At 37.3% G+C, this 25,777-nt stretch overlaps 1 protein-coding gene and 1 non-coding gene across 2 annotated transcripts; both read left to right on the forward strand.

Moving 5' to 3' along the window:
- The first annotated feature begins 12,569 nt into the window (after positions 1-12,569).
- On the forward strand, positions 12,570-12,643 carry TRNAV-AAC. Its single transcript has one exon. It is a non-coding gene; the product is annotated as a tRNA-Val (tRNA).
- A 161-nt stretch (positions 12,644-12,804) lies between these two features.
- LOC121742002 lies at positions 12,805-15,631 on the forward strand. Its single transcript, XM_042135009.1, has 3 exons — positions 12,805-13,080; positions 13,172-13,519; positions 14,715-15,631. The coding sequence occupies exons 1-3, from the start codon at positions 12,946-12,948 to the stop codon at positions 15,540-15,542; spliced, it is 1,311 nt and encodes a 436-aa protein (XP_041990943.1). The 5' UTR covers positions 12,805-12,945; the 3' UTR covers positions 15,543-15,631.
- Positions 15,632-25,777: the final 10,146 nt, after the last annotated feature.

Raw genomic sequence — 25,777 nt, forward strand, 5'->3', positions numbered from 1 at the left:
CGTGCTCTAAGAACTTCACATTACTGTGCACATACATTTCTGTGCACCCAGAGTTTTACTGTGACGCGATGTGTGGGTAGGGCGGGTGAGATTAGCAAATTGCTTTGATCATGGGGCGTGGGATGAATCCCAAATATTTCCAATAAGCTATAAATTTACTTGTTTGTTTAATTTCATAAGTTCAGATAATCAAATTTTCTGCAATATTTGTAATCAATGAGGTTTTCTTTTGTCGCTCAATCTATCGTTCTGTAATTTTTTTTTTATTATTACTAAAGATTTTATAATTTTGGTCTAAAACATTATCTTTTAAACTATTCGATACTTGACAATTTAACTTCTAATAAGGAGATAATTTATATTTACACCAATATAACGATTTAATGATTCAGCATATTAATTTACACGTATTCGAGTGTATTTTTCGCTAACCATGTAGTAGTATACATAATTCGATTTGTTAGATAAAATAATAATGAGAGGTAGTCTAATATTGACTTAAGAGATTATTTTAATTAAATAATTGATTATAACTAGTTATCACATGATTATAGATTGAATTGTAAGATTTAATCTTATGAACCAAACACAATACTCCATATATTTTAATCTAGAGATGTAATATTGTAAATCGAATAACCCCTACATGTATTACTTATTGAAAAAAAATACGCTTGGTAATAATTTTTTTATGCTTTTAGTTTTTATGATCGATAAAAATAGATACTCGGATATTTGTAATCTTATTTCTAGGACTTCGTTATCTTATGCGTTTAGTTTTCATATAATTCCTAGTAATAAATTAAACTAAAATACAAAAAATGGATTCGAAAAATATGGGATAGAGAATTGGACGTGACTGCAAGACGTGTATTACTTAGTGACTAAGTATTATAAATTCAATATTACTAACAATAAAAATACTAACAATAAATTCTTAGTTTATAATACTTTTACTCATAATTTTTCCTTCAAAACAATAAAAATAGTGCAATAACAATTTAGGTGCTCATAAAAATATATCAAACTCGCCATCCGAATTTGTACTCATTTTGTTGCTAATTTCTTAGAGAATATCTCTAGGAAACGGAACATAAAAAAGTAACTTCTTTCGTCTTACAATACGTCTTACAATAGGAGTCATATTAGGTGTGAGCACAAATTTTAAGAAATATAAAAAATAATGAGTTAAAAAAGTTAATGGAACATGAGACCCATTTTTAATATTAATTTTATAATAAAATATGAGTGAAAAGTAACTCTTTAAGTTGGAGGACCAAAATGGATAGAAAATATGACTATTAGTGTGGGAGTAACTTTATCGTTAAGAAAAATTTACCAGCAGCATTAAAATTATAAAATATTTGTAGTTTTAGTAGGGAGACAACCATGATTATTAAATGAAGGAACATCAAACACGATGAACAACACGAATCCACAGTTCACTCTCAATTTTCGAACCTCGCAGGTATATGGGAACTCTAAGTACATTGTACCCCGTCTCAATTTGTCTCATTTTTCTATTTCGATTCGTCTCACATAATTTGTCTCATTTCACTTTTACCATGTTGGTAGTGGACCTCATATTCCACTAACGCATTTCCACATTTTACTATAAAACTAATATATAAAAGTATGACTCATATTCCACTAACTTTTTCAACTCACTTTTCATTACATTTCTTAAAACTCGTGCTAAGTCAAAATGAGACGAATTATCCGGGACGGGGGGAGTATAATGCTACTCACATAATTTAAATTTAAAAAGCAAGGGACCAGATTAATCCACATCAAACATCTAAGCCCATCTGCATCCATATCTCTTATCCGTCTCATCTTTTCACTATTCATGAGCCCCAATGTACTTTTCACCCCATCTCTTAACTAAGAGACAGCACATACATCCCTCCATCTCTTAACCATCTCATCCCTTAACTATTCATTCAATTTCATTTTTTATTTTTATTTCCAACAAATTCAATTAATAAAAACATATTTAATTAAATAAAATAAAATTACAACTTAAAATTCTAAAAAAAACACATAATTAAATTCCTAAAAAAATTAAAAATACATAATTTAAAATCTTCTACTCACTCTCTCTAAATTCAAAATCTCAAAACTCAAAGAAGCAGAAGAAAGAGTTATCTAATGACGATCATGTGCGTCTACTGGTTGCCAAATTTTGCCCAAATGTGCTCCATTAGATCCTCCTGGAGTTGGGCGTGGGTGGTAGAATCACGTGTCCTTGCCCGAACAGACAACCGCTCTTACAAAGACGGATGCACTCCACTGCGAGGCGGACTACTTGCGGTAGAGCTTCTCGGGGTTTCAGGGTCGAACCAATTTCCCGCCTCAGGTCCTTCGTCAACGACAATCATATTGTGTAAGATTATGCACATATACATGATGTTGACCATATTCTACATAAACCACGTACGAACCAGGACTTTGATAATATTGAATCGAGCTTGGAGAACCCCGAACGCTATCTCCACATCCTTGTGAGCAGCCTCTTGCTTCTGCGCAAAAAGAACCTGTTTTTCGTTCATCGGCCTGTTGAACGTCTTCACGAAGGTTGACCACTTCGGATAGATGTCGTCGGCAAGATAGTACCCCATTTTATACTGCCGGTTGTTAGGGATGAAGTTGATGGCCGACGCTTTACCATTTAAAACTAGGGCTGAGAAAATATACCGAAATACCGCACTTACTGTACCGAAAAAATATCAAAAATACCGAATTTTTGGTATACCATACTTTTCGGTACGGTAAAGGTATGCATTTTGTATATACCGCGGTATACCGCGTTATAGCTCATCATACCGCAATTGCGGTATATACCGCAAATTTAAGGTATATACCGGAAATCACGGTATACCGCGGTATACCGCATATTGCGGTATGCCGAAATCACGGTACGGTATACCGACAAAAGCGGTACGCTAACGATATCTAAATTTTGGTATACCGACAAAAGCGGTACGGTAAATGTATGGTTTTTGGTAATACCGCACGGTACGGTACTGTATGTAGTATGGCCATTTCGGCGCGGTATGTCGTACCGTTCCAACCCTATTCAAAACTTCGCTGAAGAGGTCGGATTGGTTGAGCACGTTGACGTCGTTGTTCGATCTGGGGACCCCAAAATACGCATGTCAAATCAATAGCCGGTAGTCGGCAACGACCTCGAGTATAACGGTGGGGTGGGTGCCTTTGTGGCCGCTCGTGTATGACCCCCTCCACGCCACAGGGCAATTCTTCCATTGCCAATGCATGCACTCAACGCTGCCAAGCATCCCGGGGAATCTGTGCACTTGTTCGTGAAGTCGGAGCAGAAACTGACAATCTGCGGTGCTTGGCTTCCGGAGAAATTCGTCGGTGAAGGCCTCTTCCCGGGCTGCCAATGTATTTGCGATATGCATAAATAGCGGTTTCCGCATGCGGAAACGGGGACAGAAGTAGGTCTCTCCCCATACCAGGTTCTCACAAAAGTAATCGCGTACCAACCTTGCGGCGGCTTCCTCCCGGTTACGATGGATGTAAATCCGGGATCGCCTTTGAGGCGCCGCGGCTTCCTCTTCCTCCCTACGTCGATCTTCTTCTAGCGATTCTTTCATTATTCGACGCATTTGCTCAAATGGATCCATGAATGGATTAAATTTGGGAGAAGAATAATATTTTGAGATGAAGAATGTAGATTGTTTGAGTGAGAATAGAAAGTTTTTTTTTATGGTGGAATTAATTTGTGGGAATGATTTGATATTTATAGAAGTGATTGGGGGCATAAAAATAAAAAAAATAAAAAAAATTGTAAAAAACGGCTATAAACGGCTAGCATATTTTTGGGATTTTTTTTGAATTTTTCCTGAATTTTTTTAAAAAATAAAAAAAAACATTTTCAACGGAAATTAAAGACACCCACTCGCGGGCCGACGAGTGAGCGTCACGGACGAACCAACGCTCACCACGTGGCCAACGCGCGTGGCGAGCTGTCTCGCGCGCTGCCTCTCCGCGGCGAGACAAGGGACGGGTTGGGGACGAGACGGAGCCCGCATCGCTGTCTCTCGATGCAGTCTCGTCTCTCCGAGACGAGATAGAGCCCGCATTGAGACGCGATACGGATGCTCTAATAACCTTAAATCCTAAATACTAAACTATAAACCCTTTAAATGAAATACTATCTGAAGTCATAAATCATGACGTTTCTTCCTTGTTGAGGAAAATTAAATACTTTAGGATTTAGGGATATTAAAATGTACATTACCTATACTTTAAAAAATAAAATATTATTTTTATTAAGTACTAGTAGTATATACTCTATAAATTTTATTAATTATGAATTCAAAATGTAACTATTGCAGTGAAACTTTATTCATCACCGTATTAATTTGTTTTACTATGCCATTTTCGAACAAATTATAATATGAATTTGTGAATCGTGGTTTGTCTCCAAGTCAGAATATATATAATAAAAAAATATCTAATGACGTGTAGATAAGTCTTTGCTTAAAATTTGGTTTTTTATATGTTTGATTTTCAATTTCTTTTATTTTTATCACAACTGAAACTTGAAATCATTGTTACACTATTACTAATAATATCATTAGTATTAATTATTATCGGTCCTGTACCATACAGTCATACTAGTGCATAATAACATCTTAACTCAAATTTTACTAATTGACTATTAAATTATTTATCATAAAAACGATCACTGGTATATAACTGCAAGTATATTACTACTGGTGTGTTAGAATTAATAATTCAAAGAGCAAATCAAGATTTCAATTATGAAAACATGAATATTTGACATTAAATCCCATTCTTTGATTGAGGTACGTACAGTGAAGTTTCATTTGTACCTTTAGGCGGTTCATCATATTTCTATGATGATGTGTGCAGTGATTTTAATAAAAATGTTTTGGTCAATAAATATATTATTACTCAAAATTTTATAGTAATTTTTTATACTACAATTATAAGAAATAAATTAAATAAATAGAAAAATATATGTAAGGTAATGTTTTTGGCAGTGTTGGTAGATTGTGATAGCTTCGGTTTTGAGCTAGGCTGTTGAGTTCGGTTTTTGAGCTCGGTGATGGTGTTCGGTGTCAGAGCTCGGTGTTACGAGCTTAATCGAGTTCGGTGTTAGAGTTCGGTAGTTCGGCACCAAGTTCGGTAGCTCGGCAGCTCCGTGGTCTGGAGAGAACGATCAAAACATGAAGAAGAGTTCGGCTGTTATAACAACTCGTTTCAACAGCCGTTGGATGTACTTAGTTAGTCATGTTTAATCCTGACCGTTAGATGGAAAATAGCCGTCAGTTAGTTTTGACCTTTTAATAGTTTGTTATTCTGCTTTATTCAGTAATTTTTCATCTTCCGTTTCTGGTGAATAAAAATTCTCTTTCGATTTCCAAGTCTTGATTTTTTCCTCTCCCAACATTCGATAATCTGTAGCTAGGATTAACAATTGGCGCCGTCTGTGGGAAAGAGGTGAAAGGAGGTTGGTTTGCGGACGATTCAAACGATCTCGATGGCGACAAGGCTTGAGGCTGAGAAATTCACAGGCAAGAATGATTACGGTCTGTGGAAGATGAAAATGAAAGCGATTCTGATCGATCGTGGTTTGGCGGCGGTTTTGGCTCCGGTAGATAAGGAGAATGCGCCAGTTCTTGATGAGAAAGCACAGGCGAAGTTCGATGAAATGATACAGCGAGCTCACAGTGCGGTTATTCTTTGTCTCAGTGATAAAGTTCTGAGGGAGGTTCAAGAAGCGACCACGGCGGTTGAGGTGCTAGCGAAGTTAGATGAGGTCTATTTGGCAAAATCCCTGGCCAATAGGCTCTATATGAAGAAGAGACTGTATTCGTACAATTTTGTAGCCGAAAAATCGATCGTCGAACAATTGGAAGATTTTAATAAGATCATTGATGATCTTGGGTCCGTGGATGTGAAGATCACGGATGAAGACAAGGCTATACTGGTCTTGAATGCGTTGCCAAGTTCGTATGATCAGCTAAGCGATGCAATAATCTACGGCAGAGATAAGCCAATCACATATGCCGAGGTTCATGCTGCGTTGATGGCGAAAGAGATGCTGCGATTGACAGGTGGGAAGGCATTGGAGACACAGGCTGAGAGTCTCAATGTCAAGAAATTCAAGAATAAGAGTTTCAAGAAAAACCAATATAATGAGTTTAAGCCTTCAAGCTCGGAGGGGAGAGAAACTCGGTCCTGCCACTGGTGCAAGAAACCAGGGCACCTCAAAAAGGACTGCTTCGTGTGGAAGAAAAAGCAAGCGGCTGAGGGAGGAAAAGCTGTCAACACAGCAGAATATTGCGAAGAGGATGAAGTTTCTGTTGCTTTGAATGTGATGGAGGAAAAGGGAAAGGAATCTTGGATAATGGATTCAGGGTGTAGCTTCCACATGAGCCCGAATCTGGACTGGTTCGAAGACATTAAAGAGTCAACAGGAACTGTCATTCTAGGCAACAACCAAGTGTGCTTGATAAAAGGCATAGGTACCATCAAGTTGAAGATGGAGAATGGGTGTATGGTGACTCTGAGTGATGTTAGGTATATTCCTGATGTTAAAAGGAATCTAATATCCTTAGGCTCTCTTGAAAGAAAGGGATGCAGATTTGTCTCTGAAGGTGGGCAGATGGTTGTTAGTAAGGCAGGAAGATCTATCTTGAAGGCAACTAGAAAAGGCAGTCTATATTACATGATGGCTGCTGTTCAGAGAAGAGACTCAGGGCATGCACACAATGTGGTTGGTGATTCTTTGAGTCTGTGGCATACCAGATTGGGGCACCCAGCAATTGGTAGTATAAAGGAACTGGTCAAGAAGGGTGTATTGCAATGCTCAGATCAGACTGATACAACTCAATGTGAGGAGTGTGTGTTAGGGAAAGCCAAGAAGTTGCCATATCCCAACAGCACACATTCTTCAACAATGCCTCTAGATTATGCCCATAGTGATCTTTGGGGGCCTGCACAGGAGAATTCAATTGGAGGTGGCAGATACTACATGAGCATCATAGATGATTTCAGTAGAAAGGTCTGGATTTACATATTGAAGCAGAAGTCAGAGGCTTTCAGCTGTTTCAAAACATGGTGCAGTGAGGTTGAGGCAGAGAAAAGGCTGAGTTTGAAATGCTTGAGGACAGATAACGGGTTGGAGTTTCTGTCCAAAGAGTTTGATGAGTTTTGCAAATCAAAAGGCATCAAAAGACACAAAACAGTTCCATTAAATCCGCAACAAAATGGAGTGGCCGAGAGGGTAAACCGCACTATCCTTGAGAGAGTTAGATGCATGATCTTGGCTGCTGGGATGAAGAAGCGGTTCTGGGCAGAGGCTGCATCCACAGCTGTTAAACTGATCAATAAATGTCCTTCTTCCAGCATTGGAGGGGACACACCAGATTTCAGATGGTATGGGAAGCATAGTGGCTATGATGGCTTGAGGACTTTCGGTTGTAAAGCTTTTGCTCATGTGAAGCAAGGTAAATTGGAAGCAAGGGCCCTAAAATGTGTTATGATTGGATACCAATCGGGTGTGAAGGGCTATCGGTTGTGGTGTGTGGAGCCAGGAAATGAAAGAGTTGTGATAAGTAGGGATGTAACTTTCTGGGAAGGTGAGCTGCCTTTTAAGAAAAATTCAGAGACTGCAGTAGATAGTTCTGGATTTGAGGTGGAGATTGGGGGAGTTCAACAGGAGCAGCAGGATGAAGATGAAAGAGAATCTGAGTTTCCTGATGCCTCTGATCTTGGACAACCAACTCAGACGGCAGCAACACCAAATGAGCCAGGAAGCTATAAGCTGGTTAGAGACCGAGGTAAAAGGATCAGAAAGCCACCAGAGAGATACTCTGATGCTGAGTTCCTGTTTTATGCATTACTAGTAGCTGAGGAAATAGAGTTCTCAGAGCCAAGCACTTATGAAGAGGCTATGGACAGTAAAGATGCAGAAAAATGGATGCAAGCCATGATTGAGGAGATTGATTCACTGCTTAGAAATGGGACTTGGGTGCTGGTGGAAAGGCCCAATGGTAGAAGGGTAGTGAGTTGCAAATGGATTTTCAAACAGAAGCTGGAAGGAGCTGATGGTAAAAGTGTCAGATTTAAAGCAAGGTTGGTTGCTAGGGGTTTCACACAAGAACATGGTATTGACTATGATGAAGTGTTTTCACCTGTTGTGAAACACACTAGTATCAGAATCTTGTTGGCTATTGTTGCAAGAAGAGATTGGGAGCTTGAACAACTTGATGTCAAGACAGCCTTCTTGCATGGAGACTTGAAAGAAACCATCTATATGGCACAACCAAAAGGCTTTGAGAGGCCAGGTGATGAGGGAAAGGTGTGCTTGTTGAAAAGGAGCATATATGGTCTGAAACAAGCAAGTAGGCAGTGGCATAAGAAGTTTGATGATCACATGGTTAAGAGTGGTTTTCTGAAATCAAGCTATGATGAGTGTGTCTACATTAAGAGTGTAGGTGGAGCTGCTGTGGCATACTTACTCTTATATGTGGATGATATGCTCTTGGCTGGAGCAAGTTTGAAAGAAATTCAGAAAGTTAAGGCTGATCTCAGTAATGCTTTTGAGATGAAGGATTTAGGCTCTGCAAAACGAATTCTGGGTATGTCTATTTTCAGAGATAGAAAGAAGAGAGAGATTGTGTTGTCTCAAACTGATTATGTGCAGAGAATACTCAAGAGGTTCCAGATGAGTAACATCAAGGAAGTCTCAGTTCCTATGAGCCAACAATATAAATTGTCTGCAGACCAGAAGCCAAAATGTAAGGCTGAGGAAGATGAGATGAGACAGATCCCTTATGCTAGCATCATTGGTAGCATCATGTATGCTATGATTAGCACAAGGCCGGATGTGGCACAAGCTATTTCAGTAACAAGTAGATATATGTCCAACCATGGTAAGGAGCATTGGGCTGCACTGAAGTGGTTGATGAGATACTTGAAAGGAGCATCGGATGTTGGTATTCTGTTCAAGGGAGGAGAAGACCATGAAGGGGATGCTTTGGTTGGCTGGTGTGACTCTGATTTTGCTGGTAACTTAGACACCAGGAGATCTCAGTCTGGGTTCCTATTTACTTTGTATGGATCCGTTATCAGCTGGAAAAGCAGCTTGCAGGGAGTGGTTGCATTATCAACCACAGAGGCTGAGTTCATGGCTATGACATCTGCTGTGAAAGAAAGCAAGTGGCTAAAGGGGATTTTGGAGGATTTTGGTGTAAAGCAATGTAGTGTGAGCATTGGTTGTGACAACAACAGTGCATTGAGCTTGGCTAAGCATCAAGTATATCACGAGAGGAGTAAGCACATAGACGTGAGGTTGCACTTCATTAGGGAGGAGATTGAAAGAGGCAATGTGAAAGTCTTCAAAGTTCACACTTCAGAAAACCCGGCAGATATGTTGACTAAGCCATTACCTAAGGAAAAGTTTCTGCTATGTTTGAAACTGGTGGGACTGGAGAGGAGGAGTTCTGGTTGGTGACTCCGCTATCACAGGTGGAGTTTGTTGGTAGATTGTGATAGCTTCGGTTTTGAGCTAGGCTGTTGAGTTCGGTTTTTGAGCTCGGTGATGGTGTTCGGTGTCAGAGCTCGGTGTTACGAGCTTAATCGAGTTCGGTGTTAGAGTTCGGTAGTTCGGCACCAAGTTCGGTAGCTCGGCAGCTCCGTGGTCTGGAGAGAACGATCAAAACATGAAGAAGAGTTCGGCTGTTATAACAACTCGTTTCAACAGCCGTTGGATGTACTTAGTTAGTCATGTTTAATCCTGACCGTTAGATGGAAAATAGCCGTTAGTTAGTTTTGACCTTTTAATAGTTTGTTATTCTGCTTTATTCAGTAATTTTTCATCTTCCGTTTCTGGTGAATAAAAATTCTCTTTCGATTTCCAAGTCTTGATTTTTTCCTCTCCCAACATTCGATAATCTGTAGCTAGGATTAACAGGCAGGATTTCCAACTCCTATCATCTTTCGGAGTCAGTAATATGATCAGGGTAGTCAGAAAATGGCTTCATAAACTATTGAACTATTGAAGGACATTACATATATTTTTCTGACCAGTATTCTCGATGTAGTAAATCAACGATAATTATATAGTAATGATTAAGAGAAAAATATTTAATATTCCACAGATGTCTGCTTCAATGTTGTGGTAGAAACAGTCTATAGAGATCGAATTATCATTTAGTAGTAATTCTTACTTGTTCTATAATACAGTAATATTATCTGATTTCACTAAACTAAAGTAATTTGAGATTCACTCCGACAACTATGTATCACGAAAAATCAGTTCCCATTATATCATGCCTTGAAAATTAAGTCTGGATATTATATTTAATGATGGAATCGCAGACATGTAACTATTAGCAGAGGAATCAACTTCTTACTGACCATTTTGATATAATTAAATAGAGAAATTTACTCCTGTATAAATTGACAAATACTCCCTCCATCCTTAATAATCACCATTTAATTTGGTATGAATTTTTAAAAATATAATAGAAAATAGTCCTTAATAATCACCATTTAATTTGGTATGAATTTTTAAAAATATAATAGAAAATAGGTTAAAAAATCTAATGATATATGGATCTTACTTTATATATTAGTTTTATAATAAAATGTGAGTATGAAAGAGTTAGTGGAATATTAGGTCCACTACCATAGATGATAAAAGTGAAAGATGACAATTTTTTAGAGAAGGAGGGAGTAGCAATTTTGGTGAATGATCAAAAATAAAAATTCTAGATTATTTTTTGTGAATAAAATAGTAATAGTATAAATGTTCAAATCATTGAGGCTTCGTGGTTCTCATCAACCATAACCTATGAAAGCTTTGTGGAACACAAATAATTGGAGAGAGAAAAATGTTTGCATTGATCATTTAAGTAAAGACCTTAATTTCTCACTGGAGAGAGTGTTAAAGGGTAGTTCCAAAATCCAAATGCTTCAAACTCAATCATTACATTCACTGAATAATCCATGGATGTTAATTTAAGCATGGCTCGTGAATGGGGTTAGACATTAATTTTAATACAGTGCATTGCTTCATGCAAACATATAGTAGGAGCACTATATTTTATTTTCATTTAGGTGTGTCATGGTGTGTGCGTGTCAGTAACTGAGAGTTTAAGGATTATATCTACAATATTCACTATTTATCAAGACCTCATAAATAACATAATACTTAAGACAAAAATAATTACAAGATACAAAGCCAAAAACTATACAACAAAAACAAAACAAATCTAAGACTTGAACCGATATAAGATTAAAAAAAACAAAAATCATTTAGGCTCAATTATCGCATAAAGATGAAGGCTTTTAGTGATACACATTTTTATCAAAGAAAGACAATAACAAAACCACTAAATATCAACACCGGACTTCAAACCTTAGATCTAGCTTAGTCACTACCACGACCATACCTAAACCACATAGGAACCTCTCATGTTAGAGATGGGTCACATGCATTGGGTCTTAACTCTTAAGTATTGGGCCACCATATATATGGGCCGCAACATATCACAAGAGCAAATGCTTTTTTCTCTCTCTCAATTTCACCATTTGGCAGTGGAAATTAGGGATGTCAATGGAGCCTGCAACATGTGGGCTGGCCCGAATAGCCCGTTAAATTTATAGGGTTAGGGCTGGAAATTTCTAGCTCGATAAAAGTAATACCCGATTAGGGCTAGACCGAAAATCAGATAAAATTTCTATTATTCTATTTTTTACTCCTAATTCGACACTTCATTGATTAATTTTATAATATAGATAACTAAAAAAATAACTTTCAATTTTATATTAAATATACAAATTATATATTGAATTTGTATTAATATAATAATTGATAAATAAATTAAAAACTTCAAATTCACTTAAAAAAATATTTAAATTTCTAAAACATGCATTAAAATTTCACGAAATATCTCAAATATTAGTATTTGATCATGTTTATGATTGAGTTTGACTATATATCTCAAATTTATCATAATTAAATATTTTACATATTATGAATATAACTAATTTTCATCATTATTTATTGGATTGATCGCATGTTAATCTTATCGGTAGCAACCTGATTAACCCACTGGGCTAGCCCGAAACCCGAGCTTTTAGGGTTAGGGTCGAACTTTTACAACCTAAAAGGATTCACAACCCGATTAGCCCGCACCCGATTGACCCTCAACCCGATGGGCCGGCCCGATTGACATCCTGAAAATAGACAATTAAAACATTTTTGTCTTTCTCATCGAATAGAAAAGTACTACTTAATTCAAATAACAAAGGCTTTCCTGAATAAATTTTATTTAATCTTTCCATCTCTATTTTCCATGTACTGTGTTAAATTAGTAATTAAATGGATCGATTTTCATCATATGCCATTTTTTAAAATAGAAAAAATCGCTATTTATGTCCAAGCACTTGATCGGCTATCAAGCAAATTGTTATAAATAGATCTCAAACCAAAACAAAATGAGCCATCGCACATTACCAACTTTAATTAATTTAAATTTAATTACTAAGGTATCAAAAACGGTTTCGTGGTGTAGTTGGTTATCACGTCAGTCTAACACACTGAAGGTCTCCGGTTCGAACCCGGGCGAAGCCATTAATTTCTAATTTTATTTTAAAATTTTTAAAACCTGACCGACCGACCGGTCCCACTAACAGAAGGCTACGCCTACCCACCAATCACTAACTCAATTCCTATTGGTCTTCAACTCCACGTCATGCCTCTACCGATGAAATATAGCTCTAGAAGCATCGAAATATATCGAGAAACACAAACTTTATACGCAAAAATTCCATCTTTTCATTCTTCTATGCAATACGTTCAATAGAATTTTCATCAGCCAATCAATTGATTAGGCCCTTGATTTCCATTCTGAATTTCGTAATCTTACCTTCTCGATGGAGCTAAGGTTTCGATCATTGAATTTGGCTGCATTCCTTTGTTTGGTTCTGATTGGATTTCAGGTTTCAAAGTCGGCCGCTCTGATTGCCACCCATGATTCCTCCAATCCACCATACCCCAAAGCAATTTCGGTAATCGCCTGATGCAATTCGACTTTATTCTTTTATTCATTCTCTTCTCTTGCGATGAATTTTTTTTTAATTTGCTGTGTGATGGTAATAGGATTTGAAGGAGGCAATTGTGAAGGGATTAGGGTTCCAGGCTGATGAATTTAAGATATCTGGGTTTGATTTGAGGGACGCCCAGATGGGAAAATCAGTAGCTTATGAATTCGATGTGGAGATTGATAATAAAGTAATGCCATTTAAGCTTTTGGAGGATGTGAATCGTTGGGAATACGTGGATTTGCCTATTTTCCAAACAGCGCATTCGGTTAGGCCGGGTGAGGAAAACGGTTTAATGAAGACGAAGAAATTTGATGATAATCTGCCAGTTCTTGCCCCTTTCCAGCTGGCTGGCCCAATGGAGCTCTGGATTCAGGATGCCAATGACATGCGAATCTCATTACCGGTAAGTCTGAGTTATGGTTGTATGTTATTGTTTGCTTATGCTCTTGATCATTGAGTGTTGAGGACAGTTTCAGTTGGTGCTTGTCTGTTATAGTTTCATTATATTTGTTTGATTGTGGCTTTGGAAGATCGAGCTTCTAGCTTCTTATATTGAGTTGAGTATAATGCTTGAGGAACGATATCACTAGCAGTAGACGATGTATCTTTCACTTTTGACAGCTAAAATAATTGCATAGTGCCAAACTCTTTAGTAATTAATCTTGAGAGGTAGTATGGAACTATGAGGAATGATTACCGTTAAATTCATAGATCCATAGGTACTGTATCTGGAATTGAACTTATGAGTATGGTGATCTGGATTTGTGCATCTATAGGTGACATTTTTTGCTATATATGACTGATGAGTGGAGATCCATTTTCAACGTAAGAATTACTGTTGTTGAGGGCAGTTTCTGTGAATGCTTTTCTGAGGGAATATAATTGTTTGATTGTGGCTTTGGAAAATTGAGCTTCTTGTTTCTTATATTGAGTTGAGTATGGTGCTTCAAGAACGATATTCGCTAGTAATAGACGATGTATCTTTCACTTTCGATAGCTAACATCGTTTCATAGTGCCATCAATCTTGATAGAACTATGAGGCATGATTACCGTTTAATGGATTATATCTGGAATTGAACTTATGAGTATGGTGACAGCTTTTGCTTTATATGAGTATGATGAGTGGAGATCCATTTTCAACTTAAGATTTTCTGTTTGATGTCGATGGATGTCATTGCCTGTATGTTTTTGTTCTTGATCATTGAGTGTTGAGGATAGTTTCTTTTAATGCTTTTCTGTTATAGTTTAATGTAATTATTTGATTGTGGCTATGGGAAATCGACCTTCTTGTTTCTTATATTGAGTTGAGTATGGTGCTTGAGGAATGATATTAGCTACTAGTAGACTATGTATCTTTCAGTTTTGACATCTAACTGTATTCCAAAGTGTCAAACTCTTTAGTTCATCAAATCTTGGGTAGACCTATGAGGCACTATTACTATATAATGTATGAATCCATAGGTTGATTTAATTGTGGACTTGAATTTGTGTATGAGTATGGTGATCTGGAATTGCACATCTATAGGTGAAGAGGGAAACTAGGAAAACAATTTGCTTTGCTTCTCTTATCTGATTTAGTGATTGTTCTTCGATGCAGCATGACGTGGATGCCGGTGTGCTGAAGAAAGTGATTCTAGCAGATGGGGCCGTAGTCACTGTTAAGGGTGCTCGATCTGTTAACTTGCGTCATCCAATTGAGCTACCGCTGCCATTTAATCGGACCAGCAGTAACTTTGCATCTGGTATTTTAGCTCTGGCCGAGTGGCTACGCAATGCCGCCCAATCCCATGACAGCCCTCTTCTTTCCCTTCGCATTGTTGGACCAACATCGCTCACATCCCCTACCTCTTCATCGCCTTCATCCAACAATCGGCTCAAGTTAAAGCGCCTCGCTCCTGGTCTCGTCGAGCTATCCTCTGCATCAAAGAGGAAATCCGTGAAATCCAGCAGCACAGCCATTGATCTCCAAAGTGAAGCCACTGCGCTTCTTGCACCTGATCGCTTCAGCACAATGTGGCCCATCACATCCATCGATGGCTCCAACTCTAACCTGGTCGGGTTCGAGGCTCTGCTGTCGTCCGTGCTGGGTCCCAAAGCGGCTAAGGAGGGTTCGTTCAAGCTTGTGAAGGCAGACGTTTCGGCTCAGACTTTTGTGAAGATGGGTTTTGTAGTCGAGAAGAAGAGGGGACAAAGCGATGGATTCGATATGTCTGGTTTCCCGGAGTGGAGGACGAAGCCACAGTCTGTGAGGATGCATTTTGAGGTGCTAGCTAAGGTGGACGGGAACAAGGTTGTGCCGGAGAGGGTGGTGCAGATCGATCCGGTGACCGGAGAGGATACTGTTGCAGAGAACGTCATGACCGGCAACACGACCATGTCCAAGGTTCCTGTAGTGTACCAGCCTTCTTCTCCATTTGCTCTATGAAGTGATGGTGATCATAATTTTTGTTAATATCAATGCTTTTAAAAACAGACCGGTAAGTGAACCGTCAAATATAGTGGTTTATTGCTCAATCGATCAGACCGGTCTAACTATTAATCAAGCCGGAATACTGTAGTATATATATTATACAAAAAAATTAAACTTAGTGAATGATAAACTAAAAAGGCATTATAAAAAACCAGTCCTGAATCAGATAAAATACTAGTACTAGTATAGTGCTATTAAGAACATGCGTACAAGTTCACTATTAAGCTCAAATATCTAATATTCAAATAAGATTATTGAAACATTACCTATAATAACAAATCAAAAGTAAAAAATCAAATCATGATATTGAGAACCATGATTTGCTTGTTGTTTGCTAAGGAAAATAGAGGAAGTAAAGAGCAAGGAAAATGGATAATTTCTAAAACAATTAATCAAAAACTGATTCTGTCGGCAGATGATTCAAGTTCGAATTGGCCGGTTTATCGGGTTCATAACGGTTCAATATTCTAGCATGTTTTACATCTAAACCCGATCAGAATCGAACCGGCCAGTAGGTGTTGAATAGATATTCACACATACATGATGAGGAACAAATTACACGATATACATTTTTTTTCCAAAGTCTCATATTTTTACTAATGTTATATGCATATGTTTCTCATATTGTTTTCGTCAGGACAAAGTTTAGCGTTAATTTCTTTATTAATTTGTTTATCAACCAAGCAAAATAATTGATACTAGTATATAATTATAAGCCGCTCAATTTCTTGGATAGAATCGACAATCTGTGCACCACAGAATGAAAATCTACTTTTTCAGGCGAATTAAGACTTCATTAATTTCCCTTATTTATTAATACCAAGATTTGGGACTTCAGATCTTGACGTGGGTTATTTGTTGGCTAATCTAATACTACTAAACAACATAATATGTCCATATAATTGATTGATCCTATTATGACATGCATGTCTAGCTCTACCTACCAATCCTTATCTCACCCTGCTGAAATTTTCCTCTAAAAAAGTCATGTTGAAATTTGTATTCATTGTGGTATAGACCTCCATCTATGACTCAGATGTTTGTAAAGTCCATAACCATGATATCACCTTCATGGCGGGCTACCTTCATATATATATATGCTGGTTTTGTAAATATGTTACTCCTCTATCTTAACTTAATTGATCATATTCCTTTACGTGATGTCCCAAGCTAATTGTTTCATTTCATCTTTTGCCAAATCTTTCTTCTATTTTATTATTTTTTCTATTTAACTCATAAACATTTTTTCTCTATTATTGTGCCATATGAAACGCCTCACTTAAATCAGAACAAAAGGACGTAACAATTTCTCACAAAGAATTAACCATCTTAGCACAACTTTTTTAAAGTTATCTTACATGGATTGACATGACTTTTTATTTTTATTTAAAAAATCAATGTTTTGGCATCTCGCAATAATTCTGGTTTTGTAATATAACCATGTTCTTAATAAAGTATAATGAGAAGCGACCAAGCATAAAAAGTTACAGAACGTCCAAATCCTAATTAAATCATTAATGAGAACTATAGGTTTGGTTAGAGACATGTTGTTTGTTGTCATGCCGCCATTCTTTAATTGTTGTCATTTTCTGAACTTAATAATCTTTGCTAGTTGCATAACAAGATTCTCTTGCAGTCAGTAGATTAAGCAAATTAAAATTAGGTACATATAAGATATTTTATAATTAATAAAACAATCATGCATAATTAATTAATGTTTTCCAATATTATGATTTAAGATGTGCTTGGTGCGATAGTGTGATTCGCATGTCCATTATATTCATTCGTTTGGCATGAGACTCTTTCTTAGGAATGACAACTCCTTCCTTAACCATGGATTTATTCTTTAAACTCATCCATTTCTGTCTCGATATTTTTCCTAAGTTCATTCCATTTCCGGTTATTTTGTTGCATCATCAAACAGCTCCTTGAGCTTTTATAGTAGTAATTATCTAGGGTCTCCATTATTCAAATAATGATTCTCAAAACACACTAAGGAAAAAAAGGCATATTATACAAATCATTATTCATATACAGTAATAGATATGGAGTATAATATAATCACAATCTCAGCATTAAAACTGGAGTATTATAAGATTGTAAGATTTTTCGGTATTTGTTTGCCAGATTTCTCTGAGATCGAGACTTCTTGTAGTATGAATTTGTATTTAAATAAAAAAAAAATGTGCACTCACATACACAAACTACAGATTATAAAATGATAAATATTTTCGCAAGTACAAAAATGAATACTTCGAATAGAGTCTTGTTATTATATTACTCTTGATCTTTATTCTTATTTCTATATATTAGTTTTGTAATTGTGCGGATTATTTGTTGTTATTGATCTAAACTGTTCGTAGCAAAGTCAAAGTCAGATCATCTGCACGACTCATGCGCAAGGGTGGAACAATACCAATTATAGAAATAATAATAATAATAATAGTAAAAATATAATATATGGGTTGATTATAAAAAATAATACTCCTATAGTATTTGGAATTTAAGATCTCTATCATTCCGGCAAAATATATCCTGTGTTTATCTTTAAATAAATAATTTTGTTTTACTACTAAAGAAATTAAGGATATTCAACTTGTAAATATAAAATAAAAGGTGGCATTATATTGGAACATTTTATAATTAAGTCTCAAAGCTTTTTTTTTCTTTTATTTTTTGAAATTATATACAATTCACGCACATTTCAGACTCGTGCATATAAAGTGACTCAAACTCTTCGTAAGTAAGTGTTTTAACAACTAATTTCATTCAATTTTATTGATGGTGTTCCAATTCTCATGTCCCTTATAAGTTATAACGATGTATACTGATGGCTCCGCGAATTTCTGATGTTAGTGAATGCAGGAAAATACAGATCACGACACAAAGAATTTACGTGGTTCGATTTACTGAAGTAAATCTACGTCCACGGGAAGAAAAGAGGGCAGAGTTGTATTGCTTGATCTGTTTTCTACAGCTTACAAATACAAACTTGCTATTTGATATTTTATCTCTAGAGAGCGAGAGAGAGAGTCCCCTTAATCTATTTGATCTAAGTTCTATTTATACATTGAACTAAGATCGTGGCTTGCGTCACCACTAATGATGGTTGTGGATGTCGTGGAGGTCATGCGATCCTGCATGGGCCCACTATCCTGCATGAGTTAATGACTGCTTGACACCACTAAATAGATCGTGGGTGTAGTGGAGATCGTGGAGGTTCTGACATGAGTTGACTATCTCCCAGTTCGGTCAAATACTGAGACCGAACTGCTGAACTATTGCCGAGCAGCTTTTGCCGGTCTGAGAGTAGAGCTTGATTGGTCGGCTTTTACCGAGCTGTAGGCTGGGGCCGAACTCTTTGGTAATGCCGAACTGATTGGTTGGCTTTTACCGAGCTGTAGGCTGGGGCCGAACTCTTTGGTAATGCCGATCTGAGACTCTTCCTTGGGCTTTGGGCTGATGGGCCGTCACTGCTGTTGGGCTTGTTTAGTCCGTACTCCATCACTACCCCCCCCGAAAAGCGAAGTGAATTACTTCGGCGAAGCGAGTCACTTCGGCATTCTGGATAAAGGTACGGGGTAAGTTGATGTTTGTCTTTGGTCTAATGAAATAAACATCTTTGACCGGACTCGTCTTTGGTCTGATGAAATAAACATCTTTGACCGGACTCGTCTTTGGTCTGATGAAATAAACATCTTTGACCGGACTCGTCTTTGGTCTGATGAAATAAACATCTTTGACCGGACTCGTCTTTGGTCGGATGAAATAAACATCTTTGACCGGACTCGTCTTTGGTCGGATGAAATAAACATCTTTGACCGGACTCGTCTTTGGTCTGATGAAATAAACATCTTTGACCGGACTCGTCTTTGGTCTGATGCAATAAACATCTTTGACCGGACTCGTCTTTGGTCGGATGAAATAAACATCTTTGACCGGACTCGTCTTTGGTCTGATGAAATAAACATCTTTGACCGGACTCGTCTTTGGTCTGATGAAATAAACATCTTTGACCGGACTCGTCTTTGGTCTGATGAAATAAACATCTTTGACCGGACTCGTCTTTGGTCTGATGCAATAAACATCTTTGACCGGACTCGTCTTTGGTCTGATGAAATAAACATCTTTGACCGGACTCGTCTTTGGTCTGATGCAATAAACATCTTTGACCGGACTCGTCTTTGGTCTGATGAAATAAACATCTTTGACCGGACTCGTCTTTGGTCGGATGAAATAAACATCTTTGACCGGACTCGTCTTTGGTCTGATGAAATAAACATCTTTGACCGGACTCGTCTTTGGTCGGATGAAATAAACATCTTTGACCGGACTCGTCTTTGGTCGGATGAAATAAACATCTTTGACCGGACTCGTCTTTGGTCTGATGAAATAAACATCTTTGACCGGACTCGTCTTTGGTCGGATGAAATAAACATCTTTGACCGGACTAAGCTTGTCTTTGGTCTGATGAAATAAACATCTTTGACCGGACTCGTCTTTGGTCTGACGAAATAAACATCTTTGACCGGACTCGTCTTTGGTCGGATGAAATAAACATCTTTGACCGGACTCGTCTTTGGTCGGATGAAATAAACATCTTTGACCGGACTCGTCTTTGGTCTGATGAAATAAACATCTTTGACCGGACTCGTCTTTGGTCGGATGAAATAAACATCTTTGACCGGACTCGTCTTTGGTCTGATGAAATAAACATCTTTGACCGGACTCGTCTTTGGTCTGATGAAATAAACATCTTTGACCGGACTCGTCTTGTGTCCTAATTTGGCGAGTTTTATCGCTCGGATCGGACTTTCCGTTGTCCTAATTTGGGGATCGGACTTTCCCTTGTCCTAATTCGGCGAGTTTTATCGCGTGGATCGGACTTTCCCTTGTCCTAATTCAGGCAAGTTTTATCGCGAGAATCGGACTTTCGTTGCAGTTCGTTTCAGACGAAGTGCTTGATTCTTAAGCTGAATTGCGGTCTTGTATCTTCTTTAGAAGCTTTGACTTCACAATCGTTGGCTTATTGCAGCTCGTTTCAGACGAACTGCTTGTTTAAGCTGAATTGTGGTCTTATATCCTCTTTAGAAGCTTTGACTCACAATCGTTGGCTTATTGCAGCTCGTTTCAGACGAACTGCTTGTTTAAGCTGAATTGTGGTCTTGTATCCTCCTTAGAAGCTTGGACTCACAATCGTTGGCTTATTGCAGTTCGTTTCAGACGAACTGCTTGTTTAAGCTGAATTGTGGTCTTGTATCCTCCTTGGAAGCTTGGACTTCACAATCGTTGGCTTATTGCAGTTCGTTTTAGACGAACTGCTTGTTTAAGCTGAATTGTGGTCTTGTATCCTCTTTAGAAGCTTGGACTTCACAATCGTTGGCTTATTGCAGCTCGTTTCAGACGAACTGACATCTCTTCGGTACGGAGGAGATGGAGTTCTCCTGTGGTTCCGGTACCGAGGAGGAACAGGAACATGTCGGGGTTGAGGATTCTTCTTTCCGGAAGACACGGCACTACTGCGGTAGTGACTTTCATGTCTGGAGGAGGAAGGAGAATCCACCCTTTTCGTCTTCGGCTCTTGGCTCTTTTGCAGGAAGGCTAAGAACTCATCCTGCTTCTCAGCCAAGAACAGCTTGACAGCCTCATTCAAATCAGGCTGCTGGGAAGACTCGGTGTGTGGACCTTTTGAGCGGCTTGTTCCTTCTCCGTGAGAACTGGAAGTAGATTTTTCACGAGGCTGCTTTCCAGGCCTATGGGCTGCTGGATTAGCTTCCTCATGGTTATCACGGACGGAGGCACGGGTGTTATGTGATCTGGTATGCATTTTTTTGGTGGAAGAGGATCAAAAACTCGCTTTATCACAAATTTGGTTCTCTGTTTCCCACAGACGGCGCCAGTGATGGCTCCGCGAATTTCTGATGTTAGTGAATGCAGGAAAATACAGATCACGACACAAAGAATTTACGTGGTTCGATTTACTGAAGTAAATCTACGTCCACGGGAAGAAAAGAGGGCAGAGTTGTATTGCTTGATCTGTTTTCTACAGCTTACAAATACAAACTTGTTATTTGATATTTTATCTCTAGAGAGCGAGAGAGAGAGTCCCCTTAATCTATTTGATCTAAGTTCTATTTATACATTGAACTAAGATCGTGGCTTGCGTCACCACTAATGATGGTTGTGGATGTCGTGGAGGTCATGCGATCCTGCATGGGCCCACTATCCTGCATGAGTTAATGACTGCTTGACACCACTAAATAGATCGTGGGTGTAGTGGAGATCGTGGAGGTTCTGACATGAGTTGACTATCTCCCAGTTCGGTCAAATACTGAGACCGAACTGCTGAACTATTGCCGAGCAGCTTTTGCCGGTCTGAGAGTAGAGCTTGATTGGTCGGCTTTTACCGAGCTGTAGGCTGGGGCCGAACTCTTTGGTAATGCCGAACTGATTGGTTGGCTTTTACCGAGCTGTAGGCTGGGGCCGAACTCTTTGGTAATGCCGATCTGAGACTCTTCCTTGGGCTTTGGGCTGATGGGCCGTCACTGCTGTTGGGCTTGTTTAGTCCGTACTCCATCATATACCTTGACCAAAATGAGTACACATGGTGACAATATTTTCCTTATTTAACTTGCCATTTATTAATGCGGTGCAAATGAAAACTGTATCCACTAACATCGTGTTAGGCTGAGTTCAATAAGTCGAATTAAAATATTTATTTATACATGAAGTAGTGTGTCACTTCGTTACAATAGTGAAAAATAAAAAATGTAACTGCCTTAGGCTGCCAAACAAGACTTTGTTGTAGCTTCAATTTCAAACCCACAATTCCCACCACAGTCCACAGATATTTATAAAGTCTAATTTGTTTTTCTTCTACAAATTTTTTATTTGGTATGGTTGCATTCACATTGTAGAACTCCATTCAAAGCCACTAAACACACATAAAAGACGATAATAGTAATTATACAAACCTTAACTTAATTACACAACCTTAATTAATTAATGATATGATGCTGAATATATATACTCGCTGACATCGTAATTATACTCTCTCGTCCACAGAATATAGTCATGTTTTTTAATTCATCCTTCGATTTTTTTATTAGTATTACTTTATCAATTTTCATTAAAATATGTGACGTCGGTCCATCTTCAAGACTATTTTTCATGGAATGGTCGAATCAGGAATGAGTAAACCAATACATAATCACATACGTGTCTGAGTCTTGTATTGACTTCCAAGAAGGGTCCTCGAATCTACTTAAAGGCAACATGCATTAAGTTAAAACGAAAATACAATGAGAAAGCAAGAAAAGAGAAAAAAAATACGCAATAAAAAGCAATTAAAAAAATCAAGCGAGAAATACGCGTACAATGTGAATTGTGAACCCTGAAATCGCGATTCATTTATTATTAGCTTTGTTTGTGGGGTTCACCTTAGTCAAAAATGGAGCACTCAAATTGCCATTAGTTGAGGTCTATCATATTTGTTTCCCTTTTAAAATATGCAAAAGTTGTTTGGAATTTCAATTTGGGGTTTTTTGTTTTGACAACATAATATGTATCACCTAAAGTATTTAATTATTCATTACTTCACAGCCCACCAAAAATATGCCTAATCAATTAACCCTTTAATTTATATCCTACAAAAAGGTAACCACTGTTATTTATGTGGTTCGTTAATGCATAAAGTATTTTGACATTTAGATTTTAGTCATGTGTATAATTAAGAACTTTAAAAAAACTGCGCTCAAACTTATAAAATTGTTGAATTTAGTCATTCTTTGTTAAATTAATTGCATTCGGGTAAATGGAATAAAATTAAATTTTCGCCCCTGAAATTCAAATTCTAGTGTTGCACTCATCTTACTAGTAGATGATGAATTCATTGAGGATGTTCATGAGCGAAAGACAGAAAATTAGTTTTTTGTTCTTATTTTGATTATAGGTATTCATTCCAAACTCGATTTACTCAAACAAAAGCCCACATGCCAATCTAACTTAAACAGTTAGTGAGAATTTACTTTTTTATACTTAATTTATAAATTACTTGAGTATATATTTTTTTTATAAGAGAGAAAATGCTCAAACCGCTTAGAGATCGGTGAGCAAAGGAACTAAAGTTCAGTATCAACAAATTAATCCAAAAAAACAAGCAAAAAAACCTCAAATAAAAAAAGAGCTAAGTCAAGCAAAGGAAAAGCATCCTCCAAGCAGAACAAAGAAAACAAAAACTAAACAACCATCAACCAAAGCCACCGAGCAAAAAATTTGAGTATATTTATCCTTAGTATTAGGATTTTTTTCGAGCTCTTACATTCAATGGGATACAAAATAAAGCAAAATTATTGAAGGTAAAATTTATCGCGGAACTAACTATTTACTATTATATTCAAACATTATAATTTATCCAAATAATTAAAAAATAAGTAACTCTCTTGAGTAAGCGGGCCAAATAATTTTAGAGCCAATACATGTCATGGTATATATATATATATATATATAGGGATGTATTCATTTCCTTTTCCTATATTTCCTCATTTTTCCTTCTTAATATCAGCCATTAGATTAGAGAAATGGACGGTCAAGATCAACATTGGGTAATTAATCTCGTGTTGCATTATTTGTCCTATTTTGTGCATTATGAGGGTACAATAGTAATCTAATAATGGCTGGAAACCGCTACGAATAATGCACCACATGGTCACGAGTAATGCATATAATTACCTATATAATGCACAATATGTGAACTGCAATGCATACGAACAAGATGTGCTGTGTTATGATGTTTGACACACGTTTCTTGTTTCCCCTAAGGGTTTAATAAGCTTAGGGGCTAGGGTATAGTACGTAGACATGTATGTAATCTTCACATGGTAACGAGTAATGGATATAATTGACTATATAATGCATAATTTGTGAACTGCAATGCATACGAACAAGATGTGCTGTGTTATGATGTTTGACACACATTTCTTGTTTCCCCTAAGGCTTTAATAAGCTTAGGGGCTAGGGTATAGTACGTACGCATTAATAACAAATTATAAAACGATACGAATAATTCACCAAATTGTCACGAGTAATGGATGTTATTAACTATATAATGCACAATATGTGAACTGCAATGCATACGAATAAGATGTACCATGTTATGATGTTTGACACACGTTTCTTGTTTCCCCTAAGGGTTTAATAAGCTTAGGGGCTAGGGTATAGTACGTAGACATTACTAAATGCACGTATGTAATCTTCAATCCATTGATTAACCCATATACACAATACCTCTAGTAATGCATAATATACTAAGATAATGACAATTAACAGCTACATAATGCACTACCTAAACCAAATAATGCACATACCTATATTCCAATAACAACAATTTGTTAGTAATGTCTACGTACTATACCCTAGCCCCTAAGCTTATTAAACCCTTAGGGGAAACAAGAAACGTGTGTCAAACATCATAACATGGTACATCTTATTCGTATGCATTGCAGTTCACATATTGTGCATTATATAGTTAATAACATCCATTACTCGTGACAATTTGGTGAATTATTCGTATCGTTTTATAATTTGTTATTAATGCGTACGTACTATACCCTAGCCCCTAAGCTTATTAAATCCTTAGGGGAAACAAGAAACGTGTGTCAAACATCATAACACAGCACATCTTGTTCGTATGCATTGCAGTTCACAAATTGTGCATTATATAGTCAATTATATCCATTACTCGTTACCATGTGAAGATTACATACGTGTCTACGTACTATACCCTAGCCCCTAAGCTTATTAAACCCTTAGGGGAAACAAGAAACGTATGTCCAAACATCATAACATGGTACATCTTATTCTTATGCATTGCAGTTCACATATTGTGCATTATATAGTCAATTATATGTATTACTCGTGACCATGTGGTGCATTATTCGCAGATACCAAAATGTGGCAGTTAATTTTCCGTCAAATGTCAATAATAACCCTGTAATGCATACAACCACCTTCTATTATGCAACACGGAACCAGTTTTATAGAATCAATCTGATCCGTTGATGCCTTAGATCTAACGCGTAATATTAAGAAGGAAAAATGATCTAAGATGTGAAAAGGAGAATAACGCTCCCATATATATATATATATATATACTAACAAAAACATATCATGGTATATATATTGATAATTGA

This window comes from Salvia splendens, chromosome 7, assembly GCF_004379255.2.
Source record: "Salvia splendens isolate huo1 chromosome 7, SspV2, whole genome shotgun sequence".
In the NCBI taxonomy this organism is placed as follows: Eukaryota; Viridiplantae; Streptophyta; class Magnoliopsida; order Lamiales; family Lamiaceae; genus Salvia; species Salvia splendens.

What these genes read in the sequence shown, in the direction of transcription:
- LOC121742002 (XM_042135009.1), top strand. Translation starts at nt 12,946, where the DNA reads ATGGAGCTAAGGTTTCGATCATTGAATTTGGCTGCATTCCTTTGTTTG. An exon ending in CATACCCCAAAGCAATTTCG is followed by an intron (nt 13,081 to 13,171) that starts GTAATCGCCTGA and finishes TGATGGTAATAG; the next exon opens with GATTTGAAGGAGGCAATTGT. An exon ending in ACATGCGAATCTCATTACCG is followed by an intron (nt 13,520 to 14,714) that starts GTAAGTCTGAGT and finishes TCTTCGATGCAG; the next exon opens with CATGACGTGGATGCCGGTGT.